This window comes from Babylonia areolata, chromosome 21, assembly GCF_041734735.1.
Source record: "Babylonia areolata isolate BAREFJ2019XMU chromosome 21, ASM4173473v1, whole genome shotgun sequence".
In the NCBI taxonomy this organism is placed as follows: domain Eukaryota; kingdom Metazoa; phylum Mollusca; class Gastropoda; order Neogastropoda; family Buccinidae; genus Babylonia; species Babylonia areolata.
Genome location: NC_134896.1, coordinates 13734464 through 13752665, shown reverse-complemented (window position 1 = coordinate 13752665; position 18202 = coordinate 13734464). Strand labels below are relative to the sequence as shown.

At 44.4% G+C, this 18202-nt stretch overlaps 1 protein-coding gene across 1 annotated transcript; it reads right to left on the bottom strand.

The window, feature by feature from the left end:
* Positions 1 to 451: 451 nt before the first annotated feature.
* On the bottom strand, positions 452 to 15380 carry LOC143296562 (glycoprotein-N-acetylgalactosamine 3-beta-galactosyltransferase 1-like). Its single transcript, XM_076608585.1, has 5 exons — positions 15170 to 15380; positions 10781 to 11061; positions 5800 to 5910; positions 4526 to 4795; positions 452 to 1051 (listed from the first exon to the last, which is right to left on the bottom strand). The coding sequence occupies exons 1-5, from the start codon at positions 15378 to 15380 to the stop codon at positions 929 to 931; spliced, it is 996 nt and encodes a 331-aa protein (XP_076464700.1). The 3' UTR covers positions 452 to 928.
* Between the last annotated feature and the right edge of the window lie 2822 nt (positions 15381 to 18202).

The window sequence follows — 18202 nt, the reverse complement described above, 5'->3', positions numbered from 1 at the left end:
ACCAAAACAAATTAATGTGGGAAGGGAACCTTTTCTCAAGGGTGGACAAAATTGACAGTTGATGGGAAGTTGTAAATTTAACAGTTTGTGCATAAGTCTGTAACTGGTTACAGAAGAGTGGAAGCAAAGAGAAAGCGCTGTCACAAATGAATGTGTGAGACTGATCAAGAATGAAGCTGACATGCATATTTGCGTATCTACGCATCATATTAGTAACAGTCTAGTGTGTTCCTGAAAATTCGTGAGAACTTCAGTTTCTTCCTGAATTTTACATCATCTGCTCCTGATGATGATAGTAAAATTTTGGGACACACACACATACAAACACACACACATAAAAATACATGGGTGCTTGCATGCACACATGCTGCAGTATTTCTTACACACACACACACACACACACACACACACACAGAGTTTCAGTGACATTCTTAGGAATAGAATTCAGGTAATGATTTTTATTATACTGCAGTACAAGGTAATGCGGTGCAAGGAAATAAAATGTGAAGAGTATCAACGATTATAACACACCTTCAGAAATTCTTTCAGAAATGATTATGGCCAGTGCTTCTACTTCGAGAAAATGTTTTGTCTCCAAAGCACATAACCACGATCTGTCACCCAGTTTGTATCTAACACAAGCGCTTAAAATGGAAGGGAAAAAGAAGAGGAAAAGAGAAAGAGAGAGAAAAGCAATTTGTGAAGAGCATACACAAGAAAAGCAAAACAAAAAGATTGGGTGTGTTGAAAAAACAAAACAAAAAGCGTCAGCATGGTACGTAGCCTACTTTGTGTGTGCTACACGTGCATGGTACTCCATAAATCATTGTTCCCACAGACGCTCAATTCCCACAGCTCTTTTGATATATTCCCTCACCTACTCTGTATCAACATGTGTTTTACAGAAAAGGGTACCGACACTGTCGGGCTAGTTGTACTTGTAGTTGATCCCATACAGGCGAACTCTGTAAATGAAGAAATGCATTAGTCGCATGTCATTTGGCGTGATGTAGTGGAAGGTGATCGGATATTCGTTGATCGCTTGGGGACCCTGGAGAAAGAAAAAAAAAGTGCTTTTCCATTACTTCAAAAAATACAGATTGGAAGTTAAACTTATTTTTCCAGTTAACGTGACACAAAATGAATAGACAGCCTGAAATATAATGTTGTTTAATAATAATGATTGTGATAATAATGATGATGATGATGATGATGATGAATGCCTTTGTGATAGCACAATATCCAGTATGAATGGTGTTCAAAACGCCTTTAAAGAAACAAGATGCAAAGCCTTCAAGACTTACCTGTGCTTTGCGCTTTATCCAGTCAAGGAATCATGAGGGGGGAAAAAAGAGATTAAAAAAGTCGTTGAAAAGTGCTCTGTATTAAATATGATATATAAAGTTTGGGAGAAGAAAAAAAAAAGGTATGCAAGCGGGATCGAACCATGCATGCTTGGTTCTGAAGCCAGCATCCACACATGCGGCACATCTGATGTCATAAGACTAAATTTAATACTTAAAGCAATGTTGACCTTTTCTTCTTCATGCGTTAAATAGATGTGATTGTAGTGGGCGTAATAACGCCATTTAAATCATGTTTTTTGTGCGTTTCATCATCTCGATTATTCTTTTATTTCGGCGGTAAAGGAGACAGCTATCTCTTCAAGCACAAAGCAACATATAGTAGATCTCTAGATCTGCACGAACCAGTCGACGCCTACAACCAGCTGAAAGAAACAATCAATTCAATTTTTCTTTTATGTTCATTCCAGTTAATTCAGTGTCCACTTTAGAATATTTATATGCAGTGAACACGTCGATGGTGTTGTTAGTATTACTGTATGTGTTCTGTCCAAAATTTGTATTTCTTTTAATTGTGAACAAGAAAAACGAGGTCATGAATTCGAATACAACCTACATGCTAGTAGGCCAAACTCAGTGGGGGAAGTGGTTTGTAGAATTTTCGGTTTTCGGAACAAACCTCAACGAAAGAAACCGTTAATGATTCGGAAAAAAACGGCTTAATTCGGGGGACTTACAACCTGTTATTGGTTTGATTGTGAAGATTTTTTTCATACTATGTTTAAATCAAATTTGGTATTGGCAGACAAAGTATTTCCAGAGAAAATGGCAATGTTAAAATTTACCACACACACACACACACACACACACACAGACAACCAAACACCGAGTTAAATGATAGACTCACTTTGTTTACACAAATGAGTCAACAAACCAACTAAAACGTCTTCCAGAACACGGCGTTCACCTTGTTCGTAAAAACGTATCCAAATAGTCGATGCCTGGGTTATAAGTATAACTAGAAGGTATTTCTCTCAGCAAGATTTGTTCAAATTACTTTGCTTTTTTTTATGTGTGTGTGCATGCGTGCGCGCGCGCGTGTATGTATGTGCGCACGCGCATGTCGGTGTCGCAAACATGAAAGCTGCAAAAAATGTTAATATAAATTATTTTTATTTGACTGTGCATGAAAAATACTGCACATAACATAGATGTGCTTCCCTCGAATACAAACTTGGTGAAATGGGGGAAAGCAGAGGATCCTGCGTGCCCACTCTGCCATGGCAAACAAACAGTGGAACATGTCCTCAGCTCATGCAAACTGTCGCTAAGCCAAGGACTGGAGGCACAACCAGGTGATAAAGAAATTGTACACGTTGTGAGCACTGTTCAAGGAGCACCCGCACCACCAGAAGTTCCAGCAGAGTTCCTCTCTGCAGAAGGCAATAAAGTCTGGCCAGGAACAGCTGTAACATCGAAAGCATGGAAACGTGGGCTGCTTGATGGTGCCGAAGATTGGGAATGCAAGAGCGGCATGAGACCTGACATAGTACTCCACTCCAAGGCAATGAAACAAGCGATTCTGACTGAGCTCACTGTGCCATACGAAAGCAGAATGGAGGAAGTCCACATCTACAAGACCGAGAAGTATGCTAGTCTAGCCAGCAGCCTGAGAGGATCTGGCTTCCAAGCCAAAGTCCTCGCCATAGAGATTGGTGCAAGAGGGTTTGTGAGCGCATCCTACAGCCTCATGAAACAGCTGTCGATATCTGGCAGAGAGAGGACATGGGCTCTCAAGGCAATGGCAGAAGCAGCAGAAAAGAGTTCCAGCTGGATCTGGTCGAAGAGGGATTAAATTTCCCTACCCAAATTAGGCGTACGATGGCTCAGTGGTTAAAACGTCTGCCAGAAAGGTGACTCAGTCCTGAAGTAGCGACCACCCTGGAGGCGCGGGTTCGAGGACCAGGGAAAAAAAGAAAGAAAATAAGGTGACAATACAAAGGCATCCAGGAGTCATGACCTGGGTGCGGCCCGGCCCCCCTTTGAATGTAAGAAGTTAAGGATCGAAACACTTGACTTCTTCTCTGAAGACCTTGTACGGTCCAGCTCTTCTTAGAGTTTCTTATTACTGTAGGATGTGTTGTTGCGCTTGTCACACACACACACACACACACACACACACACACATATATATATATATATACTCACGCGTGTGCAAAGCGTGCTCGTGCGCACACACGCACACACTCAAGGGCATACCTGCAAGCTATGTAACAGCATTTACCCGAGGTAACTGATCACGCAGAATTCACAAAGTGCAGGTTCTGATTGCTGGTCACTGGAATCCACATGAAGGTTGCTGAATAAATACTATTGCGCAGCTCCAGCCCTCTTGCTCTCCCCCACCCCCTCCCACCGTCGTGTCCTCCCATCCCCTCCTGTCCCCTCGACCTCTTCCACTTTTTTTTTCTCAAGGCCTGACTAAGTGCGTTGGGTTACGCTGCTGGTCAGGCATCTGCTTGGCAGATGTGGTGTAGCGTATATGGATTTGTCCGAACGCAGTGACGCCTCCTTGAGCTACTGAAACTGAAACTGAAACTCTTCCACTGTCCGGCGCACAGACCCACGCACATGGACACGCCGGAATTTACATGAAGATTTCTGAATAAATACTATTGCCTCCAGCCCTCTGCCTCTCACCGCCCACCGCCACCCCCCCCCCCAGCCCCCCCCACCCCCCACCTCACACACCCCTACCCCTTCCACTGCATATACTGCATCTATAAGCAAACACTTAAGGATCGTAAAACGTGCACGTGCAAGCGAACGCTTTTGTATCTTAAATATGCACCTGCAAGTTAAGGCTTTTAGATCTTAGACAACACCTGTGAGCAAAGGATTCTGGATCTTAAACATGCGCCTTTTAGCAAATGTTTTTGATCTTGAACAATAACTACGTGTAAAAGTTTTTGGATCTGAAACTATGCAAAGGCCTTTCGATTTTAAACATGCACCTGTGTGGTGTGGTTGCCCGGTGGCAGCTCCAAGTCAGCTCTACCCAGGCAGGCAGCCTTTTTGTGCAAATGACTCGTTTGTAAAACGCTTCGAGACTGGTCTCTGACCAACGATAGGCGCTAGATGAGTATCGATATCAATCAATCAAAACCAATAAGCAAAGGCTTTCTGGATTTTAAACATCTACCTAAATGCAAGCAACTCACTATGCGCACAATGCCGGCGTCCCAGTGTTGGTAGTTCTTGCCCAGGCCTGTTACCACGTGCTTCATGGGGGTGTAAGGATGGAACCGGGAACCTCCCCTCGAATCAGTGGAGTTGAGGATCGGAATTCCCAGCTTCTCCATGCAGGCGCTCAGATGCACATCCTCATGAATCCCAAAATCTTCGCACTGGGGCGGGGTCCTAGTCCTCGTGCCCAGACGCTTCAGGGCTGCCCGGCTCAGCACATACCCCGCACCTCCGCTCGTGAAACCCTGGTGAAGGTGGAGATCGTGACTGTGTACTGGGTGGGAACTGGGGTAGGAGTGATGCCGTCGATCAATAATCAATCATATTACCTGGTGAAGGTGGAGATCGTGACTGTGTACTGGGTGGGAACTGGGGTAGGAGTGATGCCGTCGATCAATAATCAATCATATTACCTGGTGAAGGTGGAGATCGTGACTGTGTACTGGGTGGGAACTGGGGTAGGTATGATGCCATATATCAATAATCAATCATATTACCTGGTGAAGGTGGAGATCGTGACTGTGTACTGGGTGGGAACTGGGGTAGGAGTGATGCCGTCGATCAATAATCAATCATATTACCTGGTGAAGGTGGAGATCGTGACTGTGTACTTGGTGGGAACTGGGGTAGGTATGATGCCATATATCAATAATCAATCATATTACCTGGTGAAGGTGGAGATCGTGACTGTGTACTGGGTGGGAACTGGGGTAGGAGTGATGCCGTCGATCAATAATCAATCATATTACCTGGTGAAGGTGGAGATCGTGACTGTGTACTTGGTGGGAACTGGGGTAGGTGTGATGCCGTCGATCAATAATCAGTCATATTACCTGGTGATGGTGGAGATCGTGACTGTGTACTTGGTGGGAACTGGGGTAGGTGTTTTTATGTTTGTTGTATGTGTGTTAAGGAGTATGCGTATGTATGGCTCGCGCACACATGAATACTACGACAGATCAGTGGGTGACAATTTCTCTGAGCTCTTTACTTGCAGCACTTGATATCCTCTGCACATCTAGTTACGCGCATATCCGATACCATGTGGTGTCTATTTTTAGATAGGCTACGATGGATACAACAGGTGTGATGTCATCAATTAATCATAATTAACCCTCTTCCTCCTTTCTTACTATCATATACATACACTGACAGATACCTTCACCCCACCCCCCTCAATCCCCGGATCCCATATCCCACTCCCTCACCCCCTACCCACATACGTTCACTGACAGACGCCATTAGTCACCTGTTTTAGGAGCGGTTTGAAGTGACGGCCAGTGAAGAAAGGCTTGTCAGGGTCCAGGTGTGATAGGAAGTACCTCAAGTTTTCCATGATCACGTACGTGTCATCGTCCACCTGTCGCCACAGACACAGAATAAGAAGAAATATGTGTGACAGTCGCGTCCGACTTTGACCATCAGCAGAGAAGGCAACTGCTGTCTCAACTATCTGGGCTAGAATTTGATTATAGTAGAGAGTGTCCAGCCCAAGTTACATCCAAGAGGGTTTAAAGGACAACTGGTGTTGGGATGGTTCCCAAAACGCCAGCTAACCCCCAAGGCTGCAACACTATGAGCCAGTGCAATCTTGCCTCCTAGTTTGAGAGTCATAGTCTTTCACAAAAGACTAAGCTGTGAATGACTTCCCACTGCAATGGAGAAATCACTGATCATACAGCTCTCACTTTGCTGTTGGCCCAAATGTAAGCTTTTTTCAATCTGTGATATAAATTTAGCGATGGACGGAAAGAAGAAACATAGAACAGAATAAAAGACTCGCGTCTGACTAAGAGGGAACATACAACGGAACAGAACAGAATGGAACGAGGTTTAAGCAGAACAAAACCAAGTCACTGAGAGCACAGAACAGCATAACAAGATGGTGATGACATGATGATGATAGGGATACTTATATAGCGCCTACCCTCGGTCACAGACCAAGCTCTAAGCGCTTTTCAAACTCGGGGTCATTTGCACAACTGACTGCCAACCTGTATATAGCGCCGACTGATGGCTGAGACTGAACAGGGTGGGGGCAAGAACACACCCTTGCTTGACTCCGTTGGAGTCGGTCATGGCTTCATCATTGATGGTGAAAGAGCAGTTCAGTACGCTGTCAAAGTGTTCAGCCCATCTCTCAAGGATCCCGTCCTTGTCAGTGATCAGGGTAGAACCATCAGCACTGAGGAGTGAAGCAGATCCGGAGGTGGTGGGACCGTAGACTTCTTTCAGGCCGTTATAGAAGTTCTTCATGTCGTACCTGTCTGCAAAGCCCTGGATCTCATCAGCTTTGTTGCTCAACCAGGAATCCTGCATCTGCCGAAGCTTCAACTGGATGGTGCTGCGTGCGCTCTTCAGTATGTCTTTCTTTGACTGTGGCTTGGGATCTTCAATGTGGGCTCTGTAGGCTTGGCGTTTGTCTTCCAGCAGCTGCTTGATCTCAGTGCAGTTCTCATCAAACCAGTCTTTGTGCTTCCTGACAGAAGGCCCCAGGCACTCCATGGCAGTGTTGTACACCGCCTCATGCAGTGCACCCCATGCTGCCTCCACATTATGGTTGTCCAGCACGGTCAACTCAAGGCGTTCCTCCAGGGTGTCAGCAAAGCTCTGCTTGATGTTGCCTAGCTCCAGCTTGTTGACATTCAGGCGTTTGGGTGCTTTCATGCCCTGAGGCCGTCTCTTGGGCTGGATGCGGAGGTTGAGTTTGGAGACGATAAGGCGGTGGTCTGTCCAGCACTCGGCGCCGCACATGGCCCTCGTGACTCGTACGTCCTGCCTGTCCCTCTTCCTGACGATGACAAAGTCGATGAGATGCCAATGCCCAGAGCGAGGATGCATCCATGGCGTCCTGTTACGGGTAGGGAGGCAGAAGACGGTGTTTGTGATAAGAAGGTCGTGCTGTTACAGTTACCAACCCCATGCTTCCCAATCACGCCTTCCCAGGAGGTGCTGTCACAGACAACTCTCGCGTTAAAGTCACCAAGAATGATGAGCTTGTCTGCGTTGGGAACAGTGGTGATGACAGCGTTCAGGTCCTCGTATAACTTGTCCTTGATCTCATCCGGGTTGGTCATGGTGGGCGCGTAGGCGCTGACAATGGTGGTAAACTTCTTCCCATTGCATAAGGGGAGTTTCATCGTCATCAGGCGATCGTTCACTCCTTTTGGGGGGCCAGCCAGCTTGCCAAAGAGGGTTGTCTTCACTGCAAAGCCAACTCCAGCCTCATGTTTCTCCTCAGGTCCGCGCCCACTCCAAAAGAAGGTGAAGCCTGCGCCTCGCTCACAGAGTTCGCCTTCTTCTGCCAGTCTGGTCTCACTTAAGGCAACGATGTCGATGTTGTACCTGGCTCGTTCACTCGCAATGAGTGCTGTGCGTCTCTGTGGTCTGTCTGAGTCGCCTCTGTCCAGAAGCATACGCACGTTCCATGTGGCAATGGTCAATGGGGTGTCTCCTTGTTTTCTTCTTTCTTTCCTTTGTGTGTCGACCGCTTGAGTGGGGCCCCCGTCAGCCGCGGTATGCTGACTAGGGTGGTGTGGAGCAGGCAATGTTTAGGGCACCTTTTCTAGCCCCTTCCTCGTGCCATGGAGGTGAGCAGTGCTGTCCTGAAGAAGGCTGCTCAGTCGCTCAGGGGGCTGCCGATCTCCACCGCTGCTCCAGTCGGTGAAAAACGACCCTATGGCCTGAGCCGCTTGTGTGCATGTCCGCGGCTACGACTGCCAGTGTACCCACACCTGTCGCTTCGTCGCTCGCCTGTCGCCACAGGGCTTGGGGAAAATGATGGTATGGGATGAAGGATGACTGATGACTTGCGCGATGACTTTGTTTATAGTGAGGAAGAGTTGCGCACCGTCGACCTCACTCTCTTGTCCGAGACCGTCTGTATCCAGTGGCAAGACGAGGTCAAGACTGGAGATGGAAACGGATGCAGTGGATGTCCAGGATGTCCTATGTGCCTCATCCTGCCCTCAGCACTCCACAGTGCTCTGCTGCAACCGCCTTCACCTCCATTGAACCATGTAGGTTTCTTCCGCAGAGTCCGCCAGATCCAGTCTTCACATGCTTGGGTAGACAAGCCCTAACTTACTGAGGGTTTGAGACCCGTCGGCTACCCTCACCTAGTTTAGCCAGCCTGTCAAAGCCGTTGCCCGGGGGTTGGGCGCTGCCGCATGCTAGCAGCTTCTGGGACTCATAGGTGAGAGCTGGGTGCCGGTGGGGACCAATAGAGGACGAACCACTCCCGGAAGCGCGTGACAAGCCCCCCCCCCCGCCCCCCCAGAGGTACTACCCCTCCCGTACACCCCCTAACCCCCAAACAGATCTCAGGCACGCGCACATACACAAACATGTAACCACTCAATGGAGCACAACCTACAGATCACACCACATAACACACCGCACAAGAGCATGGCTCAACACGGTACGACACAGCACGACATCGACACATAAAAGCGAAGCACACACGGCAAAACAAAAGTACTGCAACACAACGCAATGCACCGCACTGCAACGTGCACGACACATTCAGTATAGAGCTAGGTTAAGCAATGCGATGAGAACCAATGTTATTATCTCTCTCTCTGTCCCTCTCTCTGTGTACACACACACACACACACACACACACACACACACACACACACACACACACACATTTTATCATATATGTATATATAGATAAAAACAAAAAACAAAATCAAACAAACAAAAAAACCCACCACCACCACCACCACCACCACCACCACCACCACAGCACAGCACAATAAATCCCAACACAGCCCGAAGCAAAAACAAAACAACACACACAATTATGCAGGTTAATTATGCAACCCCCACCCCACTTGTTCCCCTTGTGGGATGAATAAAGTAATACTTCTCTTCACTACAAGTTTTCATTCATCTCCACTTGGGGATGCCAGATGTGCCTTTCAGCTCCGACCCACCCTCTGAAGTCCCTGCACCACAGAATTCCTCTTTCCCAACACTGTCTAATTATTGTTCTGATTTCAGAGAATCTCTGCATCTTGCATCCACACCTATTCCCTTTTCCCTTGCCTGTTTGCATACTGTAGTGTTTTTTTGTGTGTGTTTTTTTGGGTTTTTTTTTTTACGGATACGGATGGTTTATTCAGTAAGGCCACGGCCCCTCATGAAGGGGTGGTGTAAACAAACATTACATAGGTAATATATTCAGATATGTAACATAACACAGTTTTAACCTGAAAATGAGAAAAAAAAACAAAATTTTTTTTTGGGGGGGTGGGGGGGTGGGGGGGGGGGGGTGGGGGCTGGGGGTCAGGGGGGGGGGGGGGGTCGACCACCGTTTTATTTTGTATATAAATCACACAATGCCAAAGTAATCAATAGCGTTTATGGAATAAATACGACTTTTCATTCACTGATTTTGGGCTTGTTACAAATATATGGAAGGAAAATGTACAAGTGATACAGTTAAGTGTACACAACTTGGAAGCAATGTTTTTCTTTCTTTCTTTGCATACTGTAGTTGATAAGGAGGTAAGACCAAGGCACACAACGTACAGCTTTTTCGCAGAAAAAAAAACAAACTATCATGGTAATTTAATATATACACTTAAAAAGACCGAAAAGATCGTTTTAAGTAAACTACAGAAACAATAATCACAATCATGAACATGCAACAATCACATCCAGAGAACAAGCATGAAACGTCATACTACAATGGAACACGGACATACGATAACAATAAGCTTCTCAACAGTTTTCTCATCTTGGGTGTGTCATACAGCAGAACCCAGAATCGAAAAGTTGCATGTTTCTATGTTCTCTCACCACCTTCATCGACAGAACTGATACATGGAAGTCTTGGATTGAACAGGCTTTGAGTGAACTGAGTTCACTGCTGCCTTAAAAGTTGACTGGTCACGAGCGCACGACTCACTGGGGGTATGGAATATACAAATACACTCTGCATGCACTCACCTCCGAAAACGGAGAATGACTACCCAAATGCCCGTTCATACTGGGCACGAACATGGGAGTTACAGCCCACAAAAAAACACACAAAAACCCCACAGTAATGACAGTTTCAGTGTTTGCAAGCAAACTTCACAACAACATTGCATAACAACACGCGAGTCTGCAATATCCCCCCCCCCCCACCCTCCCACCTCCCACATACACACAAACACACACGCAATAGCCGCAGACACCTGCATACCAACGATTCCACTCCACTCCATTCGAACTCTTACCTTCATAAAGAAGTCCGCTCGATCAAAGTAATGCTTGTACGCGTATTCGAAGGCCTGAAAAGTTTTCTCTGTCAGATGCTTCCGCCCCTCGGACACGTTCAGCGGGATGGTGGGCAGGGTAGGGTCATCGGTAGAGCTGACGAACAGCAGGATTCCAGGGCTTACCCTCTGACCCCACGTGCTATTCACGGTCACGGCACGATCACGTGTCTGGGGTGACGTCAACACCCATACCAGCACGCGCACTCGTCGGGCGAGGCGGACTGCATGTTCGTCATCAACTGGGGAGAGAGAGAGAGAGACGCTTTGACGCTTTGACATTTTTATTGTCATTACTTGTAAGGGTCTATTGACAAGGGGGTGACGGGGATTAATTCTTAAATCCCCTTAAATGCAAAGCAACATTCTGCTTAACAGCATTTCATCAACAAACAAACAAACAAAAAAATCTCTAAATATAACTCTCTCACGATACATTAAGCAAGCGGAACACACACACACACACACACACACACACACACACACACACACACACAAAGAAACTAATCATTCAAACTCGACCACCCATTCTAGGAGTGATATAGTTCAATATATCAATTATCTACCTTACCAAATTAACATAAGAAAATAAAATTTACATATGGATATCCTCCTCATTTACTCTGGTGTGTTCTGATCATTGTGATTATGCCTTATTTTTTGTGCTTCTGCGATAAATTTAGCTACTGACTGTATGATATATTCATCATCAGACGATAAAACAGAAAAAACATCATGTCTTTTAGCTAGATGAGATTAAAAAAAAAAGTACATTTTTCTCTTACTTTATCGTATAATTTACAATGAAACAAAAAATGTTTTTCGTCATCTACACTAGATGCACACAAAGGACATGGCAATTCTGTGGATGCTGCAGGTTGAAACCACAATTTATTTGCATTGAAACCAAATGTCCGTAGCCGAAATCTTGCATAATTTAACCTGTGTCACTTATCTGTGATGACTGTTAGATATTTTTCAGTATGAAATATACTTTTGAATGAGAAAAACCAACTATATTTCTCTTTGCTTTCCATATCTGACTGCCAGTTTTGTTTAAAAGAACAAATCAATCTATCTCTAAATTCTGATATAAACTGCTGTTCATTTCCCACTTCCTGATACATCCACACAATTCCAAAACCGTGTTCAGACAAAACCTTTTTTACACTATAAGTCCAGTTTTCTTTTCCTAATTCCATTTGTAACAGCATCATCTCGTAAGCCTGTCTGGGTAAACGTGATTGTGGAAGTTTCAATAATTTCAACAGAGAGAGAGAGAGAGAGAGAGAGAGAGAGAGAGAGAGAGAGAGAAGCTCTTTCAGTCCAGTAATATTGGTGAATAAATCGGCTTGTGTGCAAACTAATTCCTTTCTAAAGTTTTTATATTTTGCGTGAGTACATAGTTTTTGTGTGTGTGTGTGTGTGTGTGTGTGTGTGTGTGTGTGTGTGTGTGTGTGTAATGCAACTGTATAAAGTCTACCGATTTTATGATGGGGAGGGGGGTTGGGGTGGGTGGAGGGGGGGGGGGGGGGAAGTTGACCGAAAAGTATTTGTTCAGAATGGTATCTGGTCAAATGGTTATCTTCTTCTTCTTGGCTGAATCGGTCAGGCATTCTAATCCAGTGTACACCAGTTATCAGGGTTTGAGGCCCCGTTTAGGTCAGGTGTGGTGTTCTATGGAAAAGTACTTTACTCTGATTTTCCTCACTCCTCCCAGAAGTGAACGGGTGCCTTACTTCGACTGGGGGGAGGTTGACTTAAACGGCCGTGGAGGGGAGAAGTGGGCCCCGTCTTTCCGTATCTGTGCTACGCCTCAGACAGTGGATGCAATTCCACAGTTCCAATGGCCGTAAAAGGCTATACAGGACCCTTAACACTTCATCGTTATTACACTTATTGTCATTACGAGTAGGCCCACTATCATCATTGTGATTACAAATATCATTACTTTGTTATGATGACTGTGCTGACTATTACTGATCATCGCTGTTACAGCAGTTAACATAAGAACGGTGATTAAATTAATGTGTCCATTTATGCGACACTGGACACGGTCGGGTACTTTATTGTTGTTTTGTTTCATTAGACACTTCTCTCACACACACCCACCCGCCGCTAAACAAACAAACAAAAAAACAACAACAAACAAGCCAAAAACAACAACAAAAAAAAAAAAAAAACAACAACAAAAAAACAAACAAAAAACAAAACAAAACAACAACGAAAAAAATCTGAGTCAAATTAATGTTTAAGAATCTTAAAAGAACAAAAACGAAATATAAGGAGTTTGGAATATTATCAATAATGATGTGTCTTTTGTTGTTGTTGTTGTTTTTGTTTGTTGTTGTCTTCAACAATTTCATTGGCTAAATTTATATCTTTCGGTAGACCGAAAGGCCCGAAACCGAACTTCCCACACGTGACCCCCCCTTCCCACAACGCTTCCCACAACCCCTATCAGTAGAGTTGAGTTTTAAAACGAGGGAACGAGCGATGACGTCACGAAACAAGGATAGTCAGAGTTATTTCCCTTCATTTTCGTCCACTTCACTTTTGTTGATTATACGATCAGACTTTCTCGAATAACTCGTGCTCTAGATCGATTAACAAGTGTAAAACGGAAAAGCAAAGGAAAATATGAATAACGTTGACAAGCTTGATCTTGAGGCAAGATGTACATACATCGATAAACTTAGCTTTGTGAATGGCTTCGACCTGTACGATTCAATTGAGAGTGATTGTGTCTGGTGTCTGCGTGTGTCACTTTCACTCTGTTGTGTGAGCCTGTGTGTTTCTTTCTTCGATTTTACGCCTGTTCACTGGAACGGAAAAAAGTACGCACGCACGCACGTTCTGTTAGTGTGCTGTCAGTATGTGTGCTTGTATGCACTGATCAAAACAAAATTTAGATCAGTGGCTTGTGAGTGAGTGTGTGTATGTGTGTTTCTGAGTGGTGTGTCAATGTGTATAGTGTGTTAGTGTATGTGTTTGTGTGTTGTGTGTGAATGATTCACAGCGTGCTTTGTGTGTGTGCTGTGTCACTGTGTGTGAGTTTGTGAACGTGTGCCACTGTGTGTGAGAGAGAGAGAGAGTTTAGAGAGAGAGCGCGCGCGCGCGCGCGCGCGCGCGCGCGCGTGTGTGTGTGTGTGTGTGTGTGTGCATGTTTGTGTGACTTATGTGTGTGTTGGGTGTGGAGGTTGGTTTCAAGGTATGTGAGCCAACAGCTCAAGCATAGATATACACACCCACATCATCACAGCACAAAACAAACACACACACTGACACTGCACACACACACACACACACACACACACACACACACACACACAGAGTACAGGGCAATTTTAACATAATTCTACCTCATTATCTTATAAGGATAAGATGCAGTGTGTTCCAAATTTCCAAACTGAGCAAGATCTACAATGACACTGAAAAGCAACTGACAACCCAGGCTCACATTAATTATCTCTCCTTTGTTCATCAGAAGCCGGGAACCCGGGTCGAGACTGACGAAACTAACAATAACAGACACAGGCGAGACTGATGAAAACGAAAAGACACAGGTAAATAAAATCAGTTATTGTTGGAAAACATCTTATTTTTTTTAGGCAATGTCCTGCTGTGAAGCCGTATGATTAGCCAACAGATTGTGGACCTTCATCTGAACACGGGTCAGAATTCACTTGAAAACCTCGTGAAGACTAGCCGATTTGTAGAGAACACTTCAGAATTCACTTTATTTCGTAGCTAACAACATTGTGTTATCTCGTCTTGAACAAACACGCAAATGTTCACTGGTATTTGCAAACGTCACTGTGGTGCGCCGCATAGCTGCGATACATGCCTGCCTCTTTGTTCTGTGACTTCTTCAACCTGCTTCCTGCTGCAGTTTCAACTATGGGAAATCATTAAAAATCGATACCCAGTGAGTCCCAATTCAGTATTGCATCCTCAACTTGTACAGCCGATAATGCAGCAAGTGAGTGGCATTGCTCAGTATCTTTGTGGAGACGATCGTAGTTTAGCACCGCGTCACGTAGTTTCGTTTTCGTTAGTTGCACCTGACCGGCAAAATGGTATCCCGTCCCACAATGCACCGCGCGTGACGTCATCTTCTCAAGCCCTATTGGCTAACGCCATTGGGGACAAGTTGTTCAAGACGTCAGTTGGGTCTTGAACACCTCCTCCCAAACCTCCGCCCACCCACCCACCCACCCGTGTTCCCTCACCCACTCCCAATGATAAGAGTGTCAGAAAGTATATATATATATATATATATATATATATATATATATATATATATCTAAGAAAAAAGAAGAAGCAGAAGAAAAAAAAAAACCCACTCACCTTCAATAATGTCGTCAGGTCCGTGTGACCGTGCAGAATCCGACTTGTTGTGGTCCCGCTCTGACGACAGAGCGTTCACGAAAGAACTCACCACTCGGTGGACCCGGTATGAGGCGTCCGACAGTTTGGTCACTGACATCAGCAGTAGTAACGCCGCCAGGCACGTGACCATCAACGTCACCACTACGAGGAACCTCCGCGGCAGTGCCATCTGGGGAAGTGGTGTGAAACACTGAGCTCGGGGGGGAGGGGGCGGGGGGGGGGGGGGGGGGGGAAAGAGCAGAGAACTAAACTTAAAAAAAAAAAAAAAAGCAAAAAAAAAAAAAAAAAAAAAAAAAAAGCCGACAACAAAGGAACGTCACTGCGGTGATTTTGCTGTTGTTGCAGAGTTACGCTCCTTCCTTCAGGGCTGAGACTAGTTGGCTTACCCGAAGAATGGATGATGGCACAAAAGCCGAAGGATGGAGGTCACGCCTATGCAGTATTAAATTAGAATTAATGTGGTGTGGTGGCCTAGTAGTAAATGCGTCCGCCAACGGAGCGAGAGAATCTGCGTGTAGAGTACGTGATCGAACCCCACATTTGCCAAAATGTTCTCCCTCTCCACTAAACCTTGAGTGTTGGTCTGAACGCGAGGTCACGTCTATAGCATGCAGGTAACGCACGTAAAAGAACCTACGGCAACGAGCTGTCCCTGCTAAAATTTCGTAGTAAAATGCACTTTGATATGTATGTGTGTGTGTGTGCGCGCGCGCGCGCGCGTGCGTGCGTGAGTGTGTGTGTGTGTGTGTGTGTGTGTGTGTGTGTGTGTGTGTGTGTGCGCGCGCGCGCTCTTGAAGAACCAACGAAGGCATATTGTGCAACTGACGTCGTATTTCCAGAGCGCTTGTATGTTCCTTGACTGAGGATAGGCGTTATATTCATGGAATCTCAGCGGATGAAAAGATCAACGTTTTACAGTATTTTTAAGATAAGATAAGATAAGATAAGAATAACTTTATTATCTCCAACTGGAGAAATTTGGTCAGGTGCATCATCACAACATAGACAAGTAAACAACATGGGGACCATAACTGTAAAAGCCAACAACAGCCCCTACAAATATTATGAAGATACAAATGTAAAAAATATCACATACATCGTTTCATACATACATCCACACACTGCAGGTAATAACTAGTATTCTTAATGTAAAAACAGAAAGAATTAAGAAACATTATTTGAATATAATTATAAACATAGCCTACTATACTGCACATTGATTATAATAGACAGATAAGATAAGAATAAAGATGAATTGCGGAAAACCACAACCAGATAATCAGCACACACCCGCACCGCACCCCCCCTCCCCACCACCCACCCCACACACGCGGATAACTTGATTAAACAAGAGTAATAAACATATGTTCTCAAATAAAATCATTTTTCACATTCAAAGATGGTAACTGATGCCGCTTACCACGACTTGAGTCGTCTGCTTTATGTTTAGTGAATAGCACGATAGCATGCTTCTTTCTTTTTTCCAGCTCTCTCTCTCTCTCTTGATTAAGCCAAACAAACCCAAAACCATAAATTGTTAAATGTCTCTGGACATCCGTGACCCAGCAATCTTTACCATTGTCATGAATATTAAGAAGCATGTTGTATGATTTCTTCTGGTTTTTACGAGAATATAAAGAACGTATATCTGACTGCTGGTTTCAAGGGTGGAATGAAAGAATCAAGGAACGTGAAAGATATTCTGTGTACAGATTGTTCAAAACTGAATTATCTTTAGAACCTTACTTCGAAAGTATCAAAAATATTAAACTTCGTGACACATTCATTCGATTCAGGCTTGGCATATCTGACATAAAAACACATAAATTACGCTTTTCTTCTGACTATGGGGTAGATTTATCGTGTCCTTTGTGTAAATGCCGATTGGAAGATGAAACGCATTTTCTGTCGATGTGCACAGCAACCGATGATTTAAGACAGAAATATTTTACAAAAGAAGACGTGAAGAAACTTAAAATACATCCCATGGCGTTTTTGTGTGATGTGCAACATTCAAACAGCTTAGCAAAATTTATTTACCATAGCTTAAGACTGCGAAGGGACTCAGCGTAAATGATCTCACATACAAAGCTTCATTTCGAAAACCAATTCTTAGAATGCAAAATGCCATTCGATTTATGTTGCCACTGTTTAATTGATTCGTTGGTGGAAATGTATGTTAATCGATTGTGAAGATAGTTAAATTGACAAATGTTATTTGAATATTCTCTCTCTCTCTCTCTCTCTCTCTCTCTCTCTCTCTCTCTCTCTCTCTCCCCCTCCCTCTCTGTGACTACGTAATCGGGTCGATGGCCTCGGGTTACTTAGATATCAACCTCAGCAGTAGTCTACGATGATTGTGCGTATACATACCGTTAGATATTGTTTTGTCTTCCTTATGAAAAGCAATAGAATGTTGTGAAAAGTGTAGGAGGGAGGGAACGTTCGAAGGGGTGGGAGAGGGGGGGAGCGTGTTTTCCACGGTGATATGAGCATGTTGCTTAAGTCATTAAACCATTTGAACCATTTGAATCTCTCTCTCTCTCTCTCTCTCTCTCTCTCTCTCTCTCTCTCTCTCTCTCTCTCTCTTATCATGCACTGAGCAATTGAAGAATCGTCACTTTAATACATTGCTTGAAGAAGAAAGTCGAATTACTTGATTTCAATAATACCATTGTTGTATTGTACTGTATTGTATTGTATTACTCTATTTTGTCACAACAGATTTATCTGTGTGAAATTCGGGCTGCTCTCCCCAGGGAGAGCGTGTCGCTACACTGAAAGCGCCACCCATTTTTATTATTATTATTATTTTTATTTTTTTTTTCCTGTTTTCCTATAGAAACGTTTTCCTATCACAATGTTGTTTTGGGAAATACAAAACACACCCACAACAGACCTACTTTTACTTGTACAGGTATTGTTAAACAAACAAGCAAGCTGAGCAGAGCGAGCAAATAAAAATCAGTCAAACATAGCGACGTGGCCACT

Excerpts from the sequence above, each read along its gene's own strand:
- LOC143296562 (XM_076608585.1), bottom strand. The coding sequence starts at position 15,380 with ATGGCACTGCCGCGGAGGTTCCTCGTAGTGGTGACGTTGATGGTCACG. Across the intron at positions 4,796-5,799 it reads TCAAACCGCTCCTAAAACAG|GGTTTCACGAGCGGAGGTGC; the intron begins GTGACTAATGGC and ends CACCTTCACCAG. Across the intron at positions 1,052-4,525 it reads ACGCCGGCATTGTGCGCATA|GGTCCCCAAGCGATCAACGA; the intron begins GTGAGTTGCTTG and ends TTCTTTCTCCAG.